The 26327-nt window shown below is 39.8% G+C and overlaps 1 protein-coding gene across 1 annotated transcript; it reads right to left on the bottom strand.

Moving 5' to 3' along the window:
• Window positions 1-1949: 1949 nt before the first annotated feature.
• On the bottom strand, window positions 1950-24979 carry slc6a3 (solute carrier family 6 member 3). The gene is made up of 16 exons (XM_075465104.1): window positions 24703-24979; window positions 23668-23811; window positions 22942-23152; window positions 21464-21595; window positions 18457-18673; window positions 16904-17042; window positions 16523-16657; window positions 14623-14726; window positions 13907-14031; window positions 13301-13413; window positions 12975-13103; window positions 12645-12744; window positions 10487-10587; window positions 8706-8873; window positions 8514-8585; window positions 1950-8328 (listed from the first exon to the last, which is right to left on the bottom strand). The coding sequence occupies exons 2-16, from the start codon at window positions 23722-23724 to the stop codon at window positions 8305-8307; spliced, it is 1827 nt and encodes a 608-aa protein (XP_075321219.1). The 5' UTR covers window positions 23725-23811; window positions 24703-24979; the 3' UTR covers window positions 1950-8304.
• Window positions 24980-26327: the final 1348 nt, after the last annotated feature.

Raw genomic sequence — 26327 nt, 5'->3', positions numbered from 1 at the left:
CAGGAGAGGGGAGTGTAAACCAAACATCATTCCACACAATTTTGAGAAAGTAGTTGTTTCTTTTTTAGTAAAAAAAAAAGTTGTTTACTATAAATCCATCCAATCCTTTTTGCCTAACTAAAAGCGGAGAAGTCATCCTGACTATTACTGTGGTGGTGCATCCGAACTCACTGTCCAAATGTGAGACCACATACAGACCTGTGCAGTGACTCATCGGATGTGTCTGGTGGATGCTGTGGAAATTCCAAACTGTTGTAAATATACACGCATATCTATGTTTTGCTGTAGGTGAATGAACCTCAATATCTTATCACACACGTATTATTTCATTAATAATATATCGACGGCCAAAGAGGTTCCAGTAAAACCTCTGGCTCGTTGTCGATTGTGTTAATCTTCTTTGACACAATGTCAAGACGAAGACAAAATCACATATGGCACCTCGAAACAGTAAAATTCCATTTTCTTTCAATCTCTCCTTGTGTATCTTTTCAGTGTCAACATCAGTGGCAAGACATGAAATTATACATAATTGCTGTTGTTTATTGGATGTGATAATGGCACCTTTTAAAACCGTATCCTGGGATGGCCAAAATTGCCTCACAAATGGCCCAAGCCTGACAACATTTGGAAAATCCACACAGCAAACACTTGTCATTGTGTGTTACAACCGTCGACAAATTGAGGCAAGGTCACATCAACAGACATGCAAACTGAGATGTATTAAGCAGCCCCCTTTATGTCATAAAGAAATCCATATCAGTGAAATCAAAAGGTTTACAGGAAGTATTCATTTAGTTTTCTGCTCTTAGAACGATGTATGGTGGTTTTTTTAAGCATAAAACTACTAATGTGCCATTTTCTATTCATCTCGCATATTCTGTGAGAGCTATAGTGAACATTATAAAAGGGGTAACTATAGAGTGGAAATGTAAACGTAACAGAGCAGTGACATGTTGAATATTTGATTAAAGAACATCATTAAAATTTAAAAATAACCATACATTTATCTGCTGTATTAATAGTACCTTCTTTTCCAGCTGCAGCCTGTTGTAGAGTACTATAATAACACCAAGTAAGCATGGTTGCAAAGACACAAATGTGGCCGCAAATTTACGCTTGGTCAGGGATGAAATAGGACAGAATGACAAAGATGACACACATACTTTTTTCACAATTATTTCTGTCTTTTTGCCCACAAGTGCTAACAGTAAAGTAAGGACACCTACGTGCTCAGTGGGAGGCTACATTGTTTTGCCTTGAATACAATTCACTGGTTCTCTTTTGGTTACATTTGTGTTTCAACCCTTAAAAAAAACACTTCAGTAAAGAGGGATGGTCAGACCACCTACCATCCAGAACACATGTCTAGTCAGTATTGTAGACAATAATCATCTAAAAACACTATCTGCTGTGGGTATTGGGTCATTTATTTGCGCAGATTGACTGTGAGAAGGTGGGTTTGATGCACTTGTTACTGTAATGAACACCGTTGATTCTAGGTCATGCCGACCAATCTTTGAAAGGCTCATTTATTTCCAATAGTCATCATATTTACGCTGTCTTTGTGACCCCTCTGTTTAGGTGGAAGACATCCCTTGTATATATAGAATATATGTCTGGAGGATTGGTGATCAATTTGACCATATGCCATTTAACTGAACAAAAAGGGTTTATTAATCAGCATTTCATCAGAAATTCCGAGGACATGAAATGTGCTGTGCTCCTAATCAAAATCAAAAGAGTGCACGTTCATACATACATCAGTCTAACTATTTACGAAAGCACTCTGGCCTTAGAAGCAAAGGTATAGATAATGAAAATTACATTTGAGAAAATAATAATGAGGGAAAGGGAAAACACTGGCGGTAGTTTTTTAAGTGTAACAATTTTATTAATTATACTTTATTTGACGGTACAAAACAAAATCATACAGTCAGAAACACCACAAGGCACAGTACAGCAGCACAGGCATACAACTTGGGACAGAATTAACCCTTCAGCGTGTTACATGTACTATAAGAGGAGACAACAGGTCATCGCTGACCAGTTAGGGGAGGGTTTCTGATTGAACAAAAAAAAAAAGTAAATGTGTTTTTTTTCATGTAATTCTTATCAATATCCTTAAGGCTAATATATATGTATATATAATGCTTGTTGGTCTTGTAATTTAATATCTTACAGTACAATACAATACAAGTCCCTATACATTACATTTACTTACACAGATATATAATTCGGATTACTTTTTTTTTTACATTACCGGTACACACTATTCATTTGCAGATTGATAAAAAGCAGCGTTTTAAACAGTCTTGATTTACAGAGTAGGATTGTGTAAACTGTGAAATTAAAGCTTTATGCTTTCTGGAGGAAAGGTGACAGTCACAGCTTTCAAATCAAACCCTGTAACAGGGGGGGCAAACAAAAATCTTGTGCCACTCTCTTTGTTGCAACTGGTGGTCTGCTGATTATAAGAAAGAAGGAGTCTTAGTAAATCATCTTAATTGTAGGAAGGAATATCTGGATGTCTGTGTTCTTTGGTAGATCAAATCAGCAGTGGGGCTGATGGTGTTCTGCACAGAGCCCCCAAAAGTTCAAGGTGAGAATTATTTTGAAGACTACTTTCACATGCCTCTGAGAGGGTTGGATTCTCAGGAGAGTTGCCAGATGACAGGTATAGGAACATCTATTTTTCTCCAGGCTTGCATACTTTTCAGTGTGTGACAATGCAGATGTTTGACTGTCTCAACAGTTTCCAAAAAGAAAGAAATCATCCGGAATGCCCCCGAAAGTCAGATTTTTATCTCAGAAAGAAAGATGGGCTTTACAAGCTCCAGCTTCAAAATCCAAAATGGCTGACCCACAAATAAACAAGCGGTGATAACTGCAGTGACTAACTGTTTTAATGCACTGTTTGTTACTGTTTATTCTGTCACATGATGCCGCAAAATGGAATAGTCAGCCGACTATAGTTAGAAAACTATCCATCTCAATGTGTTCCACAGTCCTTTTACTTTTCTTCTACACATTCATTCCTAAATGGTAAGGGCATAGGTGTTTAGGGTGATAGACTAAGGTGTTACCAAATGTACGGTTAGGGGCTACACATTTTACTCAAAATTGATTTGGGGCTCCCACTATTGCCTGTGACACAACTGTTTTGAAGATGTGGACAAACTTAACTATGTTCTAGAATGCGCTGCTGAGGGTGGCAGCACGTTGGAGTAGCTCTGTACCTCACATTGAGATTTTCTCTTTTTTCTAAATTTCATTCCTGTTTTTTCTTGGAAGAAATTGCATTTTTTGGACAACTGTTCCTTCCTGCCTTGGATGCTGTGCAACTGGATTGATTTTTCCCAATACTTTTGTATATTTTGCTCTTTTGATATGATGCAGAACCATAGCAACAGGGTGGTTTACAACAGGGAGCAGCTGATTAACATTGGAAAAGCAGAAATAATTCGACAACTGAAGCCAGAAATCCCACTGGAATTGAAAAGGAGGCGTCGTGGATGCAGAGCAGGAGCAAAGAGGAGAGAAAGAAAGAAGAAGTTCAAACCATCTCTGCCATCCGTCATCATGGGCAATGTAAGATCGTTAGCTAACAAGTTGGATGCACTTCTAGCCTTGACAAGGACTCAGCAAGAATATCAGGAATGTAGCATTATGTGTTTTACTGAGACATGGCTGCAGGATCATATCCCCGACTCCAGCGTCTCTCTGCCGGGCTTCCTGACTGTACGAGCAGATCGAGATTTAAAGAGTAGCAGGAAAAGGAAAGGGGGTGGATTGGCAGTGCTTGTCAACAACAGATGGTGTCACCCAGAACATGTTACTGTGAAGAGTCGTCTCTGCAGTCCTGACATTGAACTATTGGCAGTAAGTTTTCGTCCATATTATTTGCCAAGAGAGTTCACCAGTGTTGTTTTGGTGGCTGTTTACATTCCACCCTCAGCTGTTGCCGACACTGCATGTGATGTCATCAGTTCCGTTGTTGCTAAGATACAGACACAACACCCCAATTCTTTTGTGGCAATATCTGGTGATTTTAATCATGCCTCACTCTCTGCTACACTGCCAACTTTTCAACAGTTTGTCAGCTGCTCTACCAGAGAAAACAAGACATTGGATTTGTTTTACACAAATGTCAAGGATTCATACAATTCCAAATCAAGACCTCCCCTGGGTAAATCAGATCACAACCTTGTTTTTCTCTGTTCAGCATATAAACCCCTTGTCCAGAGACTACCTGTCACAAAAAGGACTGTTAGAAAGTGGTCACAGGAAGCTGAAGAAGCCTTACAGGGTTGTTTTGATGCAACCGATTGGATTTCTCTTTGTAAGCCACATGGAGAGGACATTAATGCCATAACTGAGTGTGTGACTGACTATATAAACTTCTGTGTGGACAACACCATCCCCACCAGAACAGTGAGATGCTTCCCTAATAACAAACCCTGGATCACCAGTGAGCTAAAGGAACTATTGAACAAGAAAAAAAGAGCCTTTATACAGAAGCAGCTCAAAGTCAAGATCAGAGAGAGCAAGGAGGTGTATAGAAAGAAGCTTGAGAGTAAACTGCAGAGGAACAATATCAGAGATCTGTGGTCAGGAATGAAGAAGATCACAGGCCTCAAGCAGAGGGAGGATCGGATGGATTGAAGTCTGGACAGAGCAAATGAGCTGAACACATTCTTCAACAGGTTCAGTTCAGGAACAAGGTCACCATCCTCCCCTCCTGTTCCCAGCCAAAGAGACATCCCACCCTCCTCTGACCCACAGCTTTCCTGTAACATCTCCACCTCCACCTCAGTCATGGATTCTTCTGCTTCCACTAGTTTGTCTTCAACCAGATCAGGAGATGCTGCTGTCCCCTTTGCCTCCCCCTCCCACTTTTCTGTTTCTAGAAGTCAGGTGAAGAGGCAGTTGGAGAGACTGAACCGGAACAAGGCTGCAGGTCCAGATGGTGTCAGCCCCCGAGTCCTGAAGGCCTGTGCAGAGCAGCTCTGTGGGATTCTGCAACACCTTTTCAACCTTAGCTTGACCCAAGAGAAGGTACCACTGTTGTGGAAGACATCCTGTCTGGTTCGGGTACCAAAGAAAACTCACCCTTCAGACATCAATGACTACAGACCTGTTGCCCTGACATCCCACATCATGAAGGTCCTGGAGAGACTCCTGTTGACCCACCGGTGTAAGCAAACCAGCACATATCAGGACCCCCTGCAGTTTGCTTATCGCCATGGAGTTGGAGTTGAAGACGCTATCATACACCTGCTTCAACAAACCCACTGTCATCTGGACAAAGCAGGCAGCACTGTGAGGATCATGTTCTTTGATTTCTCCAGTGCATTTAACACAATTCAGCCTGATCTGCTTCGTCAGAAACTCCAGAAGACTCAGGTGGAGGCCTCAACAATCACCTGGATTAATGACTACCTGACAAACAGACCACAGTTTGTCAGACTAAAGAATTGTGTGTCTAACCAGGTGATCAGCAGCACAGGAGTACCACAGGGGACTGTACTCTCACCATTCCTTTTCACTCTGTACACTTCAGACTTCCAGTACAAGTCAGACTCCTGTCATCTACAGAAATATTCAGATGACTCTGCAGTTGTCGGGTGTATCAGAGATGGACAAGAAGCTGAGTACAGAGAGCTGGTGGACCGCTTTGTGGCATGGTGTGGGAACAATCATCTCATCTTGAATGTTAACAAAACAAAGGAGATGATTGTAGATTTCAGGAGAAACAGGGTCAGATCAAACCCTGTTTCCATCATGGGAGAAGAAGTGGAGGTGGTTGAAGAATATAAATACCTTGGTGTTCATCTGGACAACAGACTGGACTGGAGACACAACAGTGAAGCCATCTACAAGAAAGGACAGAGCAGACTGTACTTCTTGAGGAAGCTAAGGTCCTTCAAGGTTTGCAACAAGATGTTGCAGATCTTCTACAAGTCTGTTGTTGAGAGCGTCATTTCCTCTTGCGTCATCTGTTGGGGCAGCAGCATCAGAACCAGGGACCTAAAAAGACTCAACAACCTGATAAAGAAGGCTGGTTCTGTTCTGGGGACGACTGTGGAACCTCTGGAGACAATAATGCAAAGAAGGATTTAGCATAAAATCAAGAGAATTATGGACAACCCTGAACATCCTCTCCATGAGACTGTTATCGGAAAACAGAGTCTCTTCAGTCAAAGGCTTCTTCAGTTTGGATGCAAAACGGACCGCTACAGGAAATCTTTCCTGCCCACAGCTATCAGCATCTATAATAACTCCTTGATTTAATTGAGCTACATCAACATTTAATTTCCCTCTGGGATAAATAAAGTATTTTTGAATTGAATTGAATTGAATGACACATTTAGTGGTGAGACCGGGCTACGGAAAGGAGAGATTATGTTACACTTTACAAGGTGCATTAAGTGCTTGTTATTGGTTATAAAGTCTCCAAGAAAACCCACCTGCTGTTTTTACGAGCACAGCTGCAGCTGCTCTGCGTTATGGTGACACGTGAAATTGAGGCTGGATGTAGTGACTGTACAAACTGACTGCTAAGTACAGTCTATAATGTGATATGCCCAATAGCTGTAGTACCATAGGAACCTTCAGTGACAAACACAACAGAAGTTCAAGAAAACCGTAGCGTCGATATATCTCAGCCAGCAAAACCGTAAACTTAAAAGAGTCCTGCCTGGGCAGCAACAGCTGAGGTGCACTGACCCTTGTTGTGTCACAACCAGTGGCAGTCCATTGAGTCCCATCATATAGCAAACAATACTGTGAGACAATATGAAAGACCTTGGTTACTGAACAGAAAAATGCAAACTGTAAAAGAAAGCCACTATATAAAATGAAATTAGAAACAGCATGCACTGATTTGCAAATTTTATAAATCAATATTCCATTCTCAATAGAACAGAGCACATATGAAATGTTGAATGTGAGGCATTTTTTATTATTTTACAATGTTCTACTGTGAATAAACTATCGTTTTATGAGTTTTGTAAATTCTTACATTGTGTTTTCGCATTTTGCACAGCATCCCAAATTTGATTGGAACTGGGGTTGTATTACAATGTATGGATATGCTGCTCAGAAAAAACTTCAGGTTCAGGTGACCTTTTGGGGGCTCTGTAATTTTCTTATTTAAAAGCGAGTCTGACACAGTAACATCTGTTATTAATGAAAGTTTCAATTTGATCATATTTTGGGTGTACAGTCATCTCTGTGCTTATCATTTAAAACATGGTTGATGGTGTTAAAATAAACTACCCCTAACAACTCTGCACAGTACTCTATAGTTCCCTTCACTAAATAAACAGCAGAAAAATGGGGATATGATGGGATTTATTCTTAGTCGGTTCGGTGGATTTATGCAGGGACAACTCAGTCAGCAAATCTCATGTAAATGCTGTCATGGTTTGGATGAAATTATGTTATATTCTGTTGGCTACTAAAGAGGTCAATACTTGTAAGTCATCTCGATGTAAACAAATATTTTTAGGTGTTTTGCAGGAGCTTTGACAGTGCAATAACATCATAACAGTCTTTAAATAAATAAATAAGTAAACTGACCTGATATGGAGTGGGATTCAGTAAAACTTTTGGTATCAATTTCATTTCATCCTCATTCCTGTCGGCTTAATACAGATCCAGAATATCAAAAAAATCTATTCATAAATAAATCTAACTACAGTTTGAACTTTATTTAAGAAAAAAGCAACTGTGTTGCACCTCGTCATCAGCACAAGTTTTATAGTGTTGCTCTTCACTTTTCTTGGCCTTTCTTTTTCTTTTTCTTTTTCTTGCGCCATTATGTTCGTGACATAATGTGCATTAAATCTTTCTGTATTCTCTCAGCGGTAGCTTTCACTTCTCATTGTTATGTAAGCACAATGCCCAAAATAAAAAAAACAAATAAAGAAAACATCTAAGGAACATTTCTCACACCGATATCCAGCAGGCTTATACTAGCATGGTATGGTGGAACACTACGTGAACTGTTTGACTGAATCCCATTCACCGGTTTGTGGACTAACGGCGGAGAGGGCCACAGCTTCACACATCCATTGTTAAAATAGAAAAAAAAACACTGACATTTCTGTGGAACTTTTGTCTTTCTTTTTTGTTGGCACTTTTAAACTACTCCCACCACCTCTGTCATTGTGAATCATTTAAATGGCTCTCTTCTTCTTAGCTCTTTAGACCTTTGTTGTGCTCGTGTTCATCCACCTCGCGTCCATTCTGCCATTCTTTCTCTCTCTTTCGCTCTTTCTATCTCACTCTCTGTAGGTCTCAGACCACCAACCAGTGTTGCAGCTGTGAGACAAAAAAAGGCAACATGCCCATGAAATCACATCACATCACAACATCATGTTGTGCAACTGCTAGAATCGTGCCAGTAATCTCATTGCATAAGGAAATAAAGCAGTGGAATACAACTTGTATGCTGAAGTGAAACTTATAGAGGTGTGATGATGTTTGTGTATCAAAGTTACACTCACAGTGAACTGCCGAACCTCCCCGTTGTCTACCAGATGATGTTCTGTTTCGGGAGTGATGGCATAAGCCAGTCTCTGTTAAAGAAGAACAATTAGAGTCCCTCCTTCATCAGAAAATACGCCACTAGGCAAAGGTCAAATATCAACATTTATATGTTAGCTAAGGTCGTCTAAGAAGACAGAGTTCAGACTTACATCACAAAACTTTCCAGGCAGTGTGCAGAGTTTGTAGATGGCGTAGAGGGGCACCATGGCCATTGAGGACATGGCCAGACACCACCCTAACATGTTAGCCCATGAGGGAAACGTGTAGGAGCCATAATTTGGAGGGTTGAATGTGGCAAAGCTCACCACAACCATAAACTATGGGAGAAAATGGAATGAATACAAAATCTTGGAAAAGCGTCACTTCAAAGAATATTCTCTTGAAAGCAAATTCAAGAAGTGAAAACATTTTCACCATAAAGGCACTGAAAGTTTACAAAAACTGCATTTTTCTTATTTAATTCCCCACAAATACACAGCTTACATCTTAATACATTCTTACATTGATATTCAGTTTATCCGTACACCTTGCTCTGCGATTAAGTTCACTCTCGATGCCTTTCTGCGTCTCCCTACACAATTAAGTTCAAGATCCACGTCTCGTCATTTGTGTTATCATGTCCATTCCTTACATTCTGCTACATGTTCGACAGTGTTAATAGGGTGCAGGATAACTCAAGTTCAACACCCAGTAAGAAGAGAATCTTTCACTGTCCAGTTGTCGCCCTCTCATTTAGAATTTCTTGCTTGTCTAATTGCCTCTTCAGTCCAACCTCAGCAGAAATGGTGAAATAGGAACATTTGTTCACGTCAGATATGCAATTTTACAATTCAGATTTATTTTTGTTCTTAGAAGCATAACCCTAACCCTAACCCTAACCCTAAGACTGTAGATGTGCAGCAACCATCTTTTATCAGACCGTTTTAAAACCTTGGTCCAGTTCAAAAGTGGACTGAAGAAAGTGAGCTACAAAGTGGGATGAGTTCCAACTCTCAGTGCCTAAGCTTTAGACCAGAGAAATGAAGACGACATTCACCAACTTTTAAGGAGTTATTGCTATTACTTTTTCAAAATGAACTCACTATTGTTACAACATTACGTTGTTCATTGAAAGCTTTCTGGTTGAGCACTTACAAAGTTTCCAATCTTTCAAACACACTTAACAGACAGCTGAGCTTAAACTAATAGATATTTTGACCAAAGCCTGTTCACACATCTCAATAAGAACTCAAAAAAGTGTGTCAAGTGATTTTTTTTTAAAAAGGGCATAAAAGGGCATAATAGGTAACCTTTAAAACTTGTGAGTTGATAATGTTTTCACAGGGAGCTACGTTATTGCACAGCGTTGCATCATTGTGACAGAACCGCGGCCAATGAATAAACCGTCAAACTCTCAGGTTTAATGCCACCTAACAACCACTAATAGCACATTTTTGCCCCAGAATAGAAACTGTTGGCATCATCGAGTAGCAAGGATCAACGTCGTTACTGCTGTAGAAACGTCATTAGTAACAGGCCGGGAGCCCAGTCGCAGCAGAGAACTGATGAAGAGAAATGTAACTGTTGCACAGATTCTGAGTCTTTACTGTGTGTTTATGGTTGGGTAACAAATTAAACGCTTTGGGTTAGAAAAACGAGTGTTGTTAAAGCTTACTCATTTTACTTTTCGTGGCTCAGGATACTCATCATGGCTGATGTGGATAAATGTACCTATTACAAGTTTTCATGTGAGACTGAGCTGGCATCATATACGCATTTAATTACTAATAATTGGCACTGTATATAGGTAGATAGATAGGTTTTATAGTTACAGTTGTATTGCTGCACTATGTTCAATGTATAGTTGAAATCCATAAACACACAGTCTTGTTTCAACCATGTGTATGCTTTTATCTTTCATCATGCCATGAATACAGTTAGTAAGACTCACCAGGAGGAAGCAGGGGCTGACAAACTTCCAGCAGAGCCTCCAGTACCTGCCTGGTCGCTGGCCAATCATCTCCTCAATATCATCACTGAAACGATCCACTCCTAAAGCACAGAAATACTCAGTAATACCCCAGTGACGAGGGTAAAATAAACTTTAAAAGGTCACATGCAGAGGATATTTGCAGTACAATGTCTCTCTCTGCCACAGTTCAATACAGAGAGAGTTGTTCCATATCAAAGCAGTGGGTGGTTTTGTGTGTGATACTTATGCATGGTTCCCATTGCAGGTATGATACCTGTATCTGTATCGGTAAAACTAGTGAGATTAAGAATTACAGTTTAATCATACTGGACAAATGAATTCATCAAATATTTCCACAAAGTCTACTGTAATAAGCTGCTACACCATTTTCACCTCAGAAAGATTTTCCCTCTCCCGTTCCCTTTGCTTACATTTTTTTTGTTTTATTTGGTGCCTTCCTGCCTGGGAGGCATCTCTCAATGCAGTGGGAATATATCCAGACTGACGAGCAGATATTCAGCACAACCAAATGTTCTCAAGCAGCGGACAGCAGAACGAAAGACCAAAGTAGCCAGGGGTCGAGGGTTCCTGTCAGCAGTTATGACAATGGGGGGAGGCCCACAAAGGCCCACGGAGGCCTTAGGCTTGATTTATCTGGGTTGCCAAGGTCAAGACACACCAAAGTGGGGCAATATGCTGACCCTTTTGCCTCGGGCCTTTTTAGTATTTGGTCCTTTATTCACCTCTCCACAATCAGGTTCAGTAGACATGAGACAAAAAAACTTGATATGGAAGTTCAGGTCAATTGTTCTTCTAGACCTTTAGATTGTTTTTCAGAAAACTTTGTGCCTGCAAGTGTTTTAAAAAGGAGATTAAACTGCAGTTTCTGATTTTAGATGGTTATGCTGTAGGTGAAAATCCACCACAAAGCAGCTGGTCAGCAGTTGGACGACAGATTCCATTCAGAGCATTTACAGATTTATATGAGGCCACTTAAAACAACATCAGGGGCAGAATTATGAGGCTTGATTTTTATTCTTTAGATTATTATTATGTGAGGTTGAGTGAAGTATTTATGAGTGGTCAGAGTCTTACCTGCAGTCGACCACAGTCAGAGAGCACTTAGCTTGGATAATCTTAGAGGAATACTGGCAGCCGAGCTAAGATAACAGTGAGTAACAAATAAGCCACAGAGGAGTGGGTTTTCACCACCTAAAACAACTAAAACCTTGCAAAAAAAATTTAATAGTGGTTACATAGCGGTGAATTTTATAACTGATCATTTTTTAATAACGTTGTTAAATTTGTCACGACATTCTCGGCCAAATGTTCTGTGCATGATTACATGCTCGGTGAATACCCAGTGTTTCCTGCTGAGAGTGCTCTGACTGCTGTCTACTGCAAGTAAGACACAAGTCCTTCATATAAACCCACTTGAAAAAAAAAAAAAGAAATATCCCTTTGATAAGAAATGCGTACAGAGACATAAAGAGGTACACCTCTGCAGTTGGGGGATTTCTTACAAATTTTACATGTAGGATACTGGAAAAGTACAGTGAAGAAAGAGAAATCAGTTTATGAAGCCGTCATAAAACCATAGAACATCTTATTCCCAGATAAACTAATGATTCCTTGAGATCTGATTTGTTCAAAATGTTGATACCAAAAGAAACCTTAGAATCTGGTCATCTTGGAGCAACTGTAGGTCAACTACACTCAGCTATCACAATCCAGCTATTAGACAGCTGAACCTTGCCCATGACAAATTGTAACTGCCCGTTCCACAGTTCTACTTTTCTTTATTTGTTGCCTCACCACTGCTGAGTGACCCCAGAGTAAACACTGGCAGTGGCGAGAATTCAGTCCATTTGTTGACCTTGTGAGCATCACATCAATGGTATCCTAACAACAGATGTACAGAGGTTTGGGGCAAAGACTGAAGATGCCAAAACTATTAGTAGAAATAGATCTTCTAAAGCTGTATTCCTACATTTAATAGAACTATATTGTATTGTGGCACAGAACAGCTACAGCAACAGATATCTCATCAGCGCCTTAATAAAGAATCAGCTTTGCAGGCCATGAAACAACGAATCAAGTGTTTTCCTTTCTCTTTTCTCCAGTCCACTTTTCTCACCATAGAACCACGCGATGCCAATGGCCTCAATAAGCACTCCAAAGAGAATCGATGTTCCTGCTGCAAAATGGTCCAGCAGAGTAAACACATACATTCCCCCCTGCAAGTGAAAGAAAATAACATCTCATTGTAAGTTTGTAAGTTTGATCATGCAAGCAAAAAATAGCAAAAATAGTAATTCATTCTGAATATGAGATGGACTGCATCTTGAGAAATTTGTTGTCCATTACTTATACAAAAGATTTGTCAGAATTACTGTTGAATAGCCCCCATCAAACAAACAAAATCAGTATACCAAGAAATAGAATGCCCAGTAAGAAACTTACTTACACTTGTGACACAGAAGAGGGATATGAGAAACGTGGCAACAACAATGAAAAGGGTGAACAGCTCTCTGTGCTTGTGAAGGAATTTGAATTCATCAATTAATCCTGTGATCACTGACTCCATTCCACCCATCTTCAACAGAAGCCCCCCCCAAAAAAGCAGAAGGAGACACAAAGTCAGAGAGTATTGAGCTGCCAAGCCATTAAAATACCCACAAATACCGGAGATATAACATGACAGTCAATCTGAACCAGTGTGCGTCACAGTTAAGGAAAAGGCAAATGCTTTCTAAGAGGTGTGAATGTTGGTTCGTGCGGGTGCATACTCACAGCACTGTCTATGCCCAGTGTCAGCAGCATGATGAAAAAAATAACTGCCCATACTGACGACCCGGGTAATGTTGCAATGGCTTCTGGATAAATGACAAACACCAATCCGGCACCTAAAAAGCACAAATTTCAAGCGGAAAAAAAGTAAACACAAGCACGACAAATAGTGTGGTGTTTAGAGATAGAAAGAAAAAAAAGACGCGCTTTTACATTTTTTACAACTGTAAATGAAAACAGAGTTCTGCGATTTCTCATAAACCAATATTATTAGAACATTGAAAACAATATCAAATGTTGAAAGGGGGAACCTAATTAGTTGCAACATGTTGCCCCAGCTGTTCCTCTTCGATTAAACCAATGTTTTTTCATGAAATAATGCCGTCATGTCTAACTTTCAACATTTGACAAGTTTTCTATGTTCTATTCTGGAATTGGTGTTGTATTACGAACAAATGAAGAGGTTAAAAAACGCTTGATTAAGCTGACAAACAAGTGCATAAAGTACAACAGGAAATGGTGGCGGGTGTGACTTCTATCATTGTATTGAAGAAAACTTAATGTTCTGATTGCAGAAACAGCTTGTATGAGCTCCATATGAAAACATACCATCTCTGGCAACTTTGTCCAGAGCCACATTGTGCTTATGGGACATGTACCCAAGGAAGGAGAAGACCACAAAGCCAGAGAAGAAACTGGTTAAAGAGTTGATGGAGCTGGTTATGATGGCATCTCTGGAAAAAATAAGAATGTGAAGAAAACTCAACGGCTGTGGAACAAGTGTAAATTTGATATGACTGATACAGTAATGATTATGTCAGGGTCACAATGAGTCTGAGAAGCATAATAGAAGGTTAAGAGAGCTTTGATTGTTTTAATGGATTATTCTGTTGGGTTATTCTATTATGTGACAGAGGGTGAAAAAAGTAAGTTGAGAAAATGAACTAGAGACAACTTCCTAAAAGCATGAAAAAACAAGTGATTTCATCCTTCTCATGCCGTGTTCTACAAAAGGTTAGTGCAAGGAGGAATCCTCGGGGTGGACTGTGTCATGTGTCAGTTATCAGAAACATTTAAAAAGCAAAAGAGGAGATAAAAGCCACCTGTGGCGATGCTGATGATTTTCAAAGGGAGCAACATTTCTGACTGGTGTTACGGCTGTCTGTTGCACAGCGTGGCGTTAAAGACATCGGGGGCTTCGAAAAGCTTCAAAGGTCATTGTAATTCACCTGTTTATGTTGCGTGCATGTTTGCTTTTGCGAGCAAATTCCCCTCCTCTTTCTGTCTCTGTGAATCCCCACCTGCCCCTCAGTGTGTGCATCTACCTGTAACAGTTGTTGCTGAATTTGTTGTAGCTGGAAAAGGCAATTAGCACACCAAACCCCACTCCCAGTGAGAAACAGATCTGTGTCGCTGCCTCAATCCAGACCTGGGGAGCGACAGAACAAGCACACTTGTGTGAAGCGGCAAACAAAAGGCACAGGAGAGGAAAAAAGCCATTATTAGAGATAATTGCAGGAAACTCATTCAACAGCAGTAGATGAAAGACGCTTGTGAATATGGGGAGTAATTTTGCAAATTACAGCTCCATGCATCTATCTAATCTAATTCTCCAATTGCTCCCGTGCATCTCTCAGTGTCTCTCCATCTTGCTTTCTTCATCATTCTCCATGAGAATCACTTGGTCCTACATGTTTGCTTATTGAGCGTCTAAACACCCACTATTAAGCTAAATAAAATATTACACGTTGTGATTGCAAGTTTCACGGATAAGGATAACACTACATACAATTTTCAATTTTTTCTAAGGCCTTCAGTAAATGCTTCTTTAAACACCTAAAATCAATGCAGTGTTTAACTCATTTCCCAGTTGTGGAAATCCACAGGAATATTTCGGATGTTATCTTACTATTTAAGGCAAGGCAAGGTAAGGCAAGGCAAGGCAATTTTATTTATAGAGCACAATTCGTACACAAGGTAATTCAAAGTGCTTTACAGCTACATAAAATCACAAGAAGGCAATAAAATGATTAAAAATAAAAATAAAATAAAAAACCCATTAAAAATAATCATTAATTATTTAATTTAAAAGTGAAGAGTGCAGATAAAATACTTTCAGGTGTCATATGCACAGCTAAATAGAACTGCTTTCAGCCTGGATTTAAACATTGTCAGAGTTGAGGCATTTAACATTACAGGTGAAAATAAAAAAAGGGCAAATTTGCCAAAAGAGACCAGGAAGGTCAGGCCTAGCGTCTGCTGCTTACAGTATTTATGCCCAACGTGTGGTTTGTTTCCTAAGCAAAAGTTTTTTTTTATCCCTTTCTCTCGATTATTTCTGGATTTAGTTGTATTGTAACTGTTCCCTCTCTTCTTTCTTTTGCCCCATTTTATTGTGTCAAGGGAGGTTCCCTACATTGGTAACTCTCTTTTGTCCTTGAACTATTAGCTAATTGCAATCTGGCCTTTAGGGTCATATGCATTTGAAAAAAAATGTCACTTGACTTTTCAACTACATCCAATGCCATTTGATTTTAATTATCATTCTAAAGAACTACCATTCTACAATTATTTTTACATGGAATCTTATATTTCCTTGTTGTTCTAGGCCCACACGTTTCTGTAGAGCCAACAATCACACTTTGACAAATGTTTGACAAAGTGAATAAAAATTAAAGCTGCAATTTATAGAAATACAGGACATGTTTTCATTTTTGCTGATGATAGTTGATTTTCACAATTTTTAATAAATCTTATATATATAAAGTTTCACTGAAATTTATCATTTATAGAAATACTTCTGAGTGAAAACGTCTCTCAACGCAATAGTTTGGGTTTCTGATGCATTTCTTAAGTTCTATTTATTCAATGATTCCTTTGATACATTCTGAATGCTGTGCCTGCTAGGTCTGCAAATATAGCTGTCTTTGCAAACCATTTCAAAGGGCTGAAATGTTGAATTATATACTTTCTTTCAATTGCTTTGCAGTGTGCAATATTCACAGGTCAACCAAATATGTTGCAAAAAAAAAAAAAAATAGGATCTCTACTTTTTTTCACTTTTCTTAACAAATTAGATGACAGATAAAGAAAAAAAAAAAGACTTCCACTAAAAACGTCAAAGTATTCCTTCAGAGTGGCTTTAAGCCACCACTGTCTTGTCCCTCTTCTCCCCCCACCGGTCTCACCTACTTTTTATCCCCCCTCTCCCCAGTTCACACTCACCTTGGCATCACATAGTTTCAGGAAGTCCACAGAGAGGTATGCCTTAATGCCATCAATGGCTCCGGGCAAAGTGACTCCACGGAGCAGCAGTACAGTCAAGACCACATAGGGCATGGTGGCTGTGATCCACACAACCTGAAAGAGTCACACAAATTTCACACACATGCGCATGAAGAATACTCCAACATTCACTGAGCGGAGAAAAAAAAAAAGGAGACACACACATACATTTATGCAAATGATAATCAAAATCCAGAACCAGAGGACTACACAGCTTATGTAAGCTATTATATGAATAAGGTAAAGGTATATGTTGAGGAGAAATTCTGAAAGTTTTGTTGGTTTTTAACATGTTGAAACAATGTCTGCTACATGTCCTACCTTGCCAGAGGTCTTGACTCCTTTCCAGAGACTGAAGTAGAGCAAAACAATCACTACAGCCAAACAGGAAGTCAGCTGCCAGCGTGGACGGCCCAGGTCATCAATACCATTACTGTCCTGAATATGAAGGACCCCTCGTCTAGGCGAGAGAACATTCGGTTATGTAATGTGGTCGCTCTTAAGTCACCACTGACAGCAGGCCTATATCTGTTGTCTTATGTGCATTTTCTCATCTACTAAGAAGTCACTTGGTAGAGGCCCAAAGCACAGCAGTTCAGGGAGTCCCAGCGTCAAGAGCAAAAGCTCCAATCCTAATATTGCTTTACCTGATGAGGACAGTTTATTGTCTACACTTGCTTATTTTGAATTTATGAAATATTGTCAGGCCAGTTGTAGAGCTACAGTTGCTGCTCATAGTACAGAAGGTATCATATTTATCATATGTAAAGGAGGTAAACTAAGACATCTACTCATCCCCTCCAAAAATTAATAAATTTTTTTTACTGAAAAATTGATAGTTACAGAAATCCTGCTTATATAGTGCAATATGCTTGCAATGTCGATCTTAAAGACATTGGACAGGCCTACTGTTATCAAAATACAATCAAAAGCTCCAGGATTGACCAGTGTAGGAGAGTTGATTATCTGACCAAGTGCTGTGAAGGGGATTTTGCACTGATGCCACAGGGTACCGGCTGTTTTAAGAAAATAGGGAGCTTAATAGTGGTCCATTATGAGAAAGGATTAAGGTCAACTACAGAGAGGATTTCTACAAATCAATTACAAAGGTAGACAAATATTTTGATACCAAATGAATCGCAGTTGCATGAAAAGTACAAATTAAGTTTTGGATTGGGCTGTTATGCTGAGTTACATGTAGACAACAACCATAAAGCATTACAAACAACAGGAGCTGAGATATACACCTGGATCTTGATCAAGAAATTGGTGAAAACAACCAATGTCGGTTTCTAACTGCTGCTGAGTACATCTGTGAGGTGTATCGTCCAAGCTGATATAACATACGTATAGCAGGTAACCAATTTGAAGGTGTACTCCTAATGTTGCATCCCAGAAAGTTCTATTACATGCATCATCTATAAGACAGACTGACAGGCAGAATGACTGAGCGTTATTGGTGCCTTTATTCAAGTGATTTCAGAGGGAGCCTAACAGATGAGACTTAATAAGAATACCAATGTTCGGCTGCTGTGGTCACATCGTTTGCAGGTGGCAAATACCACACTGTCACTTCAGCTGTCATGGTTGAAATGCCTCAATTGTCACAACAGAACAACCCTTTGCTTGCTGGAACAGGAGACACCTGCTGAGCTTCATAAAAAGGGCGGCAACATCTGCTAAGTGCAGCCAAACTCCAAAATAAAAATGTGATTTTTTTTTTGATAATGACAGATTAGAAATCAGAGCAATCACTAAATTTGGATTAAAAAAGAACTGCATAAGTATTCTGCACCATTCTACATGCACCAACAAACAACGTTAGACTCCATCAAAGACTTGTTAAATTGGAGCAATAGACCAGGTCAACTTACTCAAAGTACTCCTGGGCTGGTGTGGCTTTGTAAATGTCCCCAACTGAGCTGTTGTCAGCCCAGTCTGAGCAGTTGGCACTGTTCCAGGTGTTGTTGCAGTGGACCCAGGGCAGCTCGCGGGTGAATGAGGAGAAGAGGTAGAACAGTGCCCAGGAGATGATGACATTATAGTAGAACCCAACATAAAGAGAAATGAGGATCACTGTGAAGCCTACACCTGTTAAGGAAAGACAAATTAGGAATGATATAAATTTTGGATTTAATTCATTGTAACCATTGGCTCGTTGGTTACCTGTCTGACCAAGAACCTTTTTTTGTGATTGCCAGACCTTTGAATCAGATTGGACAATCCAAACTTGGAGACAGCATGAAATTTTCGTGTATGCTTCCACAGAGAAGCCACAGCCACATGGAAGGCTTTGGTCACATAAGTAACCAAAAAGCACATACTCACTATGATTGGCATCCAGAGTTTTATTGTGTTGACGGGAGAACCTCCCAGATGAACAAATATTGCTCTCCCCCAACCAAGGCTTTACAGTAGTGAAATGGACCATGTTTGAACAAGATACTTGAAACCAAACTAAAAAAAAAATGACTGTCTGTGAGAACAAATATCTTCTGACTTTTGATGTATTGGTTTTAAAACTGATCACCAGCACACTGGTCAAAAGCAGTGAATTAAAGAACACTATAATGACCTGTTAAAATTGACCTACTTAAGGTGGCTGCAGTTTCAGCATCTATACACTGCTTTGAGCTCTATGTAGTCAGTCAACGGTGAATTATAGAGATGTGTATACTAAGAATTATTTTGCAAAGTCTCTTATCAAAACAGGTGTACATAAACAGAGTAAACCGTGTAAAACCCTGAACTGCGTTTCAGGATTTTATGAGAGAAGTTGAGGCTTTGTTAATAGGAATGTCCTGGAACCATAGGGGTTTTTTGGACCCCGAGTTCAACAGTCAGCAGTAGTCCACATGAAAGAACGTCAGCATTGGGTTCACTTTTCTTTTTTTTTTTTCTTTACCAACTTCCCACATCTTTATACATACATAGTACACATTTTTCTTTTTTTTTCATTTAATCACTAAGAGCTGTTAGTCAGCAGAAAGAGAAGCCTATTATATCAGGGCTCCAACTACAGATTTTACACACCGCAAAGCACAGCCTCTTCCTCAGTGTGAAACCCGCCGGCGGTGTCATAGAAACAAAAACTGAACTTCTAAACATTGCCTCTTCATGCCTTAATTATCAGCAAATCTGCCCTTTCTAAAAATCTGAGACCATGTCCACTCTTCTAAGGCTGAATTTAATTGTTGACCTTTGCTGAGAAGCCTGACCACAACTGTGCCTTATTGATATCTTTGTACTGTGGATGTGATATTTGGCCAGGGAGCGACGTCTCTTATTAGCACCGCATGTGGCCATGCTATCTCTCCATCCCGGTCTCTCAGGCTTTTTCTTCAAATGAATTGATCCCGAGAGGAAACCAGCTTGTTGATCAGAATAATTACTGTCAATATGGGCATGTGTATGCGTGTTTGAATAATTACTGTTCTCCCCCTGCTGAGAGGCAGAGAGAGAGTGAAGCGTGTGATTAGAACGTCAACGTAGTCAATGTATTCTCTGACAGACGACACATGTTCGCACACAGGAGGCTGAGACACACACAGACAGGAAGACATGTAGGAATTCGTACACACTGTGAACAACCTTCAGACCCACAAGGAGACGGTTTCATCGAGACAGCGCTATGGGGTCTCACTAGGAAGCAACACATGGTCTCCTTCTGCTAATTGTGTCTAAGGTTGAAATTCTGACACATATTTGAACTTTTTTTTTTTAAGTTTTTAATGTGGGTTTATGTGATTTTCTTTAAACATTTAGAGAAAACTGCCCCCAAAAACTGTGCAGAGAGCGATGGATGAAAGCACACATGTAAAAGCTCATACAGCGTGTTAAAGCTTAAAAGTTGAAACAAAACAAAGTCTATCATTATTGTCCTGTGACTTTGCTTGAATTGGTCTAAATGTTTGTTTCTCCGTAGTGTGTGTTTGGCTGGCGTTCTCCAGGGCGGCGCTTTGCTTAACGATGTGTTGAAAAGTACTCCCCGAGAATGTCAGCCAGCGTTACTCGACAGGACAATCAGAACAAGAGTCTAAAAGCCTAATTTTCATTTGCTTTCCATCTGAGTGGCAACTGAAACTGATGTTCTGGGAGGGATAAATAATGCCTGTCGCTGCACAGCAAGGAGACAAGTAGACAAAAGAGACTGGCATGTGGACAGGCAGGCTTGTGGGCAGACGTGCACAAAAAGACATGCATATACTAAGTGGGGTTTATAGAAACGGACAGACAGATTTATTGTACGCATACGAGCATTACTGTGAGAGCACCTTAGACGAAGGTTGTTTTGATTTTATCCTACTTTCACAAATGAACATATTAACTGTTGTTAGAGACAGAATTTGGTCGAGGGGAAAATTTAATTTGAGATTTAGGAGTAAGCCAAATCTGGCCAGGACATTACACTGGCTGGGTCAAGCTGATCCTGAGTTCATTATAGTGATGTTAATGCAGTGTGACCAGTGGACGAGACAAAAAAGGTCTGAAACTCTTCTACCTAGTCTTCTACCTTTGCTGAAGAGTGGTGTATTGTATATAATGGAAAAAAAGAAGTCTATGCCAGGAATGTTCATATAGGATTTGTGTACTACATAGTTTGATTTATGCTTTTAAGTGTGAAGAAAGTGTGTGGACGTTACATTATATTGATCTAGCAGATGCTTTAACCTAATACAACTTACAGGCGAGGAACACATTGGGGAGCAATGGTCGGTTCAGAATCCTGCCCATTGACACTTTGACCTGTAGACTGGGGATGTTAGGGATCAAACCAGCAACCTTCCAATTGAAAGTCAACCACTCCACCTCCTGAACTACGGCCACCCTGTTCATGACTCTGTCTGTCAATGAGAGTATATATATGCTGGCATTTCCTACCTTTAAATATGGGACAGATCTTCCAGACGCCTGCTGCGCCCTCTCTGTTGTACTGTCCCAGAGCCAGTTCCATGTAGAAAAGAGGCATCCCTGCTATCACCATGAAGAACAGATATGGCACCAGGAACGCACCTGCACACACACACACACAAACACAGCAACGTTACCATCGCCACACACACACACACATATTACACATTTACTTGACATGCAATTTGAAGCTAGATGTTTTATGTTGCATAAAGCATGGCCGGGGTTAGTTTAGAGCAAAGAGATGCAAATGTTCAGAAAATGTGCGATATAATGATGAAAAAAGGGGAAAGATTCTTATTGGTTTCTCACACAAAAACATTGTTGGTAAAATTTATATCAGCTGTAAAATCATCTACAGTAGTACGTTTTGCTAATCCGTGACTCATGATGATTTCAAGCATTAAATAATGCAGGGACGTGCCATGGATTCCTTTTTCTCACCCTTAGTAAATTATCAGGTCATTATTTATGTGATTAGTTAGCACTTAATAGATTATCACTTAAGAAATGTTTTTTCCCTGTGTACGCTTTATGTGTGGGTGCTGCCGTCAGCCTGGTCCTTGAGTTCAAACACTTACACAACAAACACAGTTTTAGGAGACAAACAAATCAGCCAAACTGCTTGCAAGTCATTTTGTTTTCCGGCAAAGTGTGCATCAAAAGTCTTTAAATGATGACCTCTCGAGTCTGAAAAAAATTAACATTAGTTTATATTGATATAATTATTTGTTAAAGGTGTACAGCAGGACTTAATAACAGTGACCTGTATTGTTGGATTCAATTACAATGAGTCACGTTTTAGTTAAAACTGATTTCTTATTGTAAAGTGTTGCCTCAGGTTTTTATAGAGATGAAACACTGCTTTGTCAAACTGACTGATTCTTTTTTTTTTTTTTTTTAAATGGGAGAAAAAAAATGTGCTTGCGAAGAAATCATCTAAAAAGAAGTCAAATCAAATGCAGGTTGGATTTTGAACCGTACTTTCTGCCAGCCTTGACCATGGCTGCAGTGTCATCTTATTCCTAGCCACGGTATCATTTAAAGCTCTTAAACATAATGAGAGCTCTATGTTAAACAGCAGTAATTAGTGACACTGATTGTCAGGGCTAATCTATGCAGAGCAGCTGTGGTGGTTTTCCCCCTATTTTGATCTCTGCAAAGGGTTGGTAAAAATACACACACACACACACACACACACACACACACACACACACAAACAGCAACCATCACATACAAGGATCTGAAACACACATGCTGCATGTATGTGCAAATAGTCTCCACATGCACGAGTATAGTGTATATATAGTGCAAGATAAAACATACAGTAAAATAACATGGCATGTGAATAAATTCTACCCTCACTTGCACTTCTTTGCCCTCTCTTTCTAAGGAATCACAGTAATTATCTGGTACCTCTCTCAGTTTACTATTTTCCCCCATCTCACCTCCTCCATTCTTGTAGCAGAGATAAGGGAACCTCCAGACATTTGCAAGGTCCACGGCAAATCCAATCACAGACAGGAGGAAGTCGATTTTCTTCCCCCAGGTCTCCCTCTCCTCCTCCCCTCTGGGGTTAGTCTGAGCCGGAGCCGGAGCCACTAAGGTGGTCGAGGTGAACTGCACCCCGTTCTGCTCCTTTACAAGGATCAGCTCCACCTGATTGATCACATACAACGTAGCATCAGGTGGATGTTTCAGATGGAATTTGGAAAAACAACCGTAACACACGTCTTTCCCTTCTAAATTTGCTCGGAAAGTGACTGTGCTGTCACATACTATACCTGTCGAGTCCGGATCTGCCAGAGCCCAGACACAGACAGATCATTTACATGTACACACTCAGATATATACGATTTAATGATCTTTTAGCTTCAACCTCGTTCTCGGGTTTCCCACGCATGACAGATGGTGCCTCTCACCTTCGCTTCATGTACCAGCCAAGTGCTGTTCGTTTCCTCTGTACTACGTGGCAAGTTAAGTGCGTTTTCAAGGATTAGAAAAAAAAAGGAAAATTGAAAAATTTTAATTTCAGAAAAAATGAATAAATATATGTATGTCAGAAAACGCACTTATCAAGAGGCTTGCGCCACAGAAAGATGTGGTGAGGATGTCTTAATCAAACTGAGCTGCGTGTCTTTAATCCACGACATGTGTCTCACAGCTGTACTGACCTCTTTGGGACCCATGGTGTGAGAGGTGGATTTTTCAGGGGCTACAACTGAGGACATCACTCAAGCAGGGAGTCTCTGTGTCAGCTTGAAGGAGTGCGCAGACTTTAGCGGTTGAGAAAAGGAAGGTAGGTGAGGCTCGCGAGTCTTGATCGTAGAATGACATAGAAAACATAGGAAGAGCAATTAATTATTCCCTTTGTGAGAAATGAGGTTATTGCTGCGAACATACACACAAAGCCTCCCTAGAGATGCAAGATGTCATTGCAACAAAATCATCACAAATAAACCAAAAATTCAACAGTAGAAAAAAATAACAATAAAAAAAACATATTTAGTATCTTCATAAAAATGCCAGTCAAAGTTGATTGTTTCTATGTTATGTACTCTCCTGCATGTAAAGTGGCCAGATGCCAAGTACAATACATCATGCATTCATTTTTTCCAGCTTTGAAGTTACATGAAATATAGAGTGAGCAAGCAGAGAGCGCAGGAAAGCAACAAAGGGTGAAGGGATTCAGACTGAGGAGGGCAACAAGAGGAGATGAAGGACCATCTGTAGGTCATCACTGCGTGCACATTTCATTTCACACTGGCTGATCGCCATTTTGAACACAGATTTGAACCAGCATCTACGCAACTTGTCTAAGCCCAACATGTTGCACGCAAGATTTGACTCATGATTTAGTGTGTTAAAATGATTTTTATTGGAGCATAAAAGTATAGAAATTAGGCCCAGAGCTAATTGTGGGCTTTTTTTTTTTCTTGTCTGTTGTTTAAAAAAAAAAATGTTGTTCTACAAAAGAAAAAGAAAAACAACAATTAAAACTAACACACTAAAAATGATGTTTTAAGAATTTACTTTCACATGGATCGTGCCGTGTCATTTTGAACATCTTTGACATGAAATTGCTGAAAATCTGCCAAACATAGCAATTTCTGAAATCAGCATGAACACACGCCAGAAAATTGTTATTTAAATTGTCAATACATTTTTTTTTTTTTTTTTTTAAAAACTCCAGAAAGTAAAACACTGACCTTTGAAAAATGGCAAGTGAAAGCTCCAACAATTTGCTGCCGTGGATTATTTAACTCCAATGCCGAGGTTCTTCAGTGTGCCGCAAATTGATGACGACCATATTTGTGCAGATCTCTAGTCACAAGTTAAGACTCGGACCCAGACAGAACGATGGGGAGATAAGGATAAAAACAGAAAAAAAGAAAAAAAGAGAATAGGAACTTTCAATCTGTGATGAGTTGTAGAAAGCCCTCCCACCCTCCTGGGTTCCAGCAGCAGAGGCACAGACAGCAGAGCACTCTGTGGTCTCGTATGGAGATCTGTCTGCGGGACCTCTCTTGAAATATTAGAAGCAATCAACAACACTCCCCCCCCATCACCGTCACTCTCCTCCCTCCCTCTCTCCTCACACAAGCTTCATCCATTCCCCTCCTTTCTCCCCCATCACTGCATTTTCTCACCTGATTTAAGCGTTTACGTGGATGACTTTTCTGTCGTATCAATATACATCTGTCAGGTTTCTACATGTATATATTTAGTATTTAAAATACCTAGTATGTAGAACTCTGTTTCATCACTGTAGCAGATGGCAATCTGGTGGAAACTCTGTGATTACAGGAGCATGATATATCTTGTGATGGTTCATCCCAGTCTTATGGTAAAACATGAAATAGTTACATGAATTTAGTATATTGATTTCTAACCAAAGACACAATTTTCATTGTTTTTCATGCTATTGAACACAAAATAATTAACACAGTGCCACAGCATTTAGTGAAAAAGTCATGTTTTGACTGCAGTTGGATGTCGGAGGGTGGTGCTAGATACTGCACTGTGTGACTGATCACTAGTGCTTGCAAGTAATTGTATTTTGACAGGTCTTTTTTTTTTTTCTTCTGCATTCAGTCACCGTTTTCTTCAGCCTTCACAAAATGTGCCAGACACCTGAAACACTTAACTAGAAATACAACACACAGAAAGTCACGCTGCGTGGCACGGATTGAAACAAATGATAACATAGCGAATTCATCTTTGTCAGCACAAGTACGTAGTTTCCCTTTATACGTAAATATCTGATGATTGTTGGATTGGATTTGTAGCATTGAACTGTTGTTGACAAATTTCCATTTGGAATAATTGACACCGCCCATGTCTCACCAGAAATCGTGTAATATGTACATTTGGACACTTTACCAGAATGTAGTAGTGGAACAATGCAATTTTTTGGGAAACTGTCAGATAGTGATGTACTCTTAGGCTGCTTTCTGACATGACATGAGACGCGATTCAAGATACTGAAAGCTACAAGTCGTAAGCCTGAAAATTTTGGTAACTGTCTAACCGCATAATTTGTAACATAACAACCTAACTATGTACATTTATTCCATGCATTTTCAAGTCCTGACCTCAACTATTTGCAGGGAGGGAATGACTAAGAGAAACCGGTTTAGTTGTTTAGTCGTGAATGAGCAGCACCTTTCATTCGAGGCAGTGGTCTACTACCATCTGCCATCTCCTGGGGTTTCTGTCGAAATGAACACCAGCGAGATGTGATTAACGGAAGTCATTTAAGAGGGGCATATTTAGAGTAATAAAATGCTGATATGCGGATGAAACTTCAGCAACGTTTGTGTAGGGAAATGGA

This window comes from Odontesthes bonariensis, chromosome 5 (assembly GCF_027942865.1).
Source record: "Odontesthes bonariensis isolate fOdoBon6 chromosome 5, fOdoBon6.hap1, whole genome shotgun sequence".
In the NCBI taxonomy this organism is placed as follows: Eukaryota; Metazoa; Chordata; class Actinopteri; order Atheriniformes; family Atherinopsidae; genus Odontesthes; species Odontesthes bonariensis.
Note: the sequence above shows the minus strand (reverse complement) of the source record. Positions and strands in the feature narration are given on the sequence as shown.

Excerpts from the sequence above, each read along its gene's own strand:
- slc6a3 (XM_075465104.1), bottom strand. The coding sequence starts at position 23,724 with ATGTCCTCAGTTGTAGCCCCTGAAAAATCCACCTCTCACACCATGGGT. Across the intron at positions 17,043-18,456 it reads CCAGCCCAGGAGTACTTTGA|ACGAGGGGTCCTTCATATTC; the intron begins GTAAGTTGACCT and ends TCTCTCGCCTAG. Across the intron at positions 14,727-16,522 it reads TGAAACTATGTGATGCCAAG|GTCTGGATTGAGGCAGCGAC; the intron begins GTGAGTGTGAAC and ends GTCGCTCCCCAG.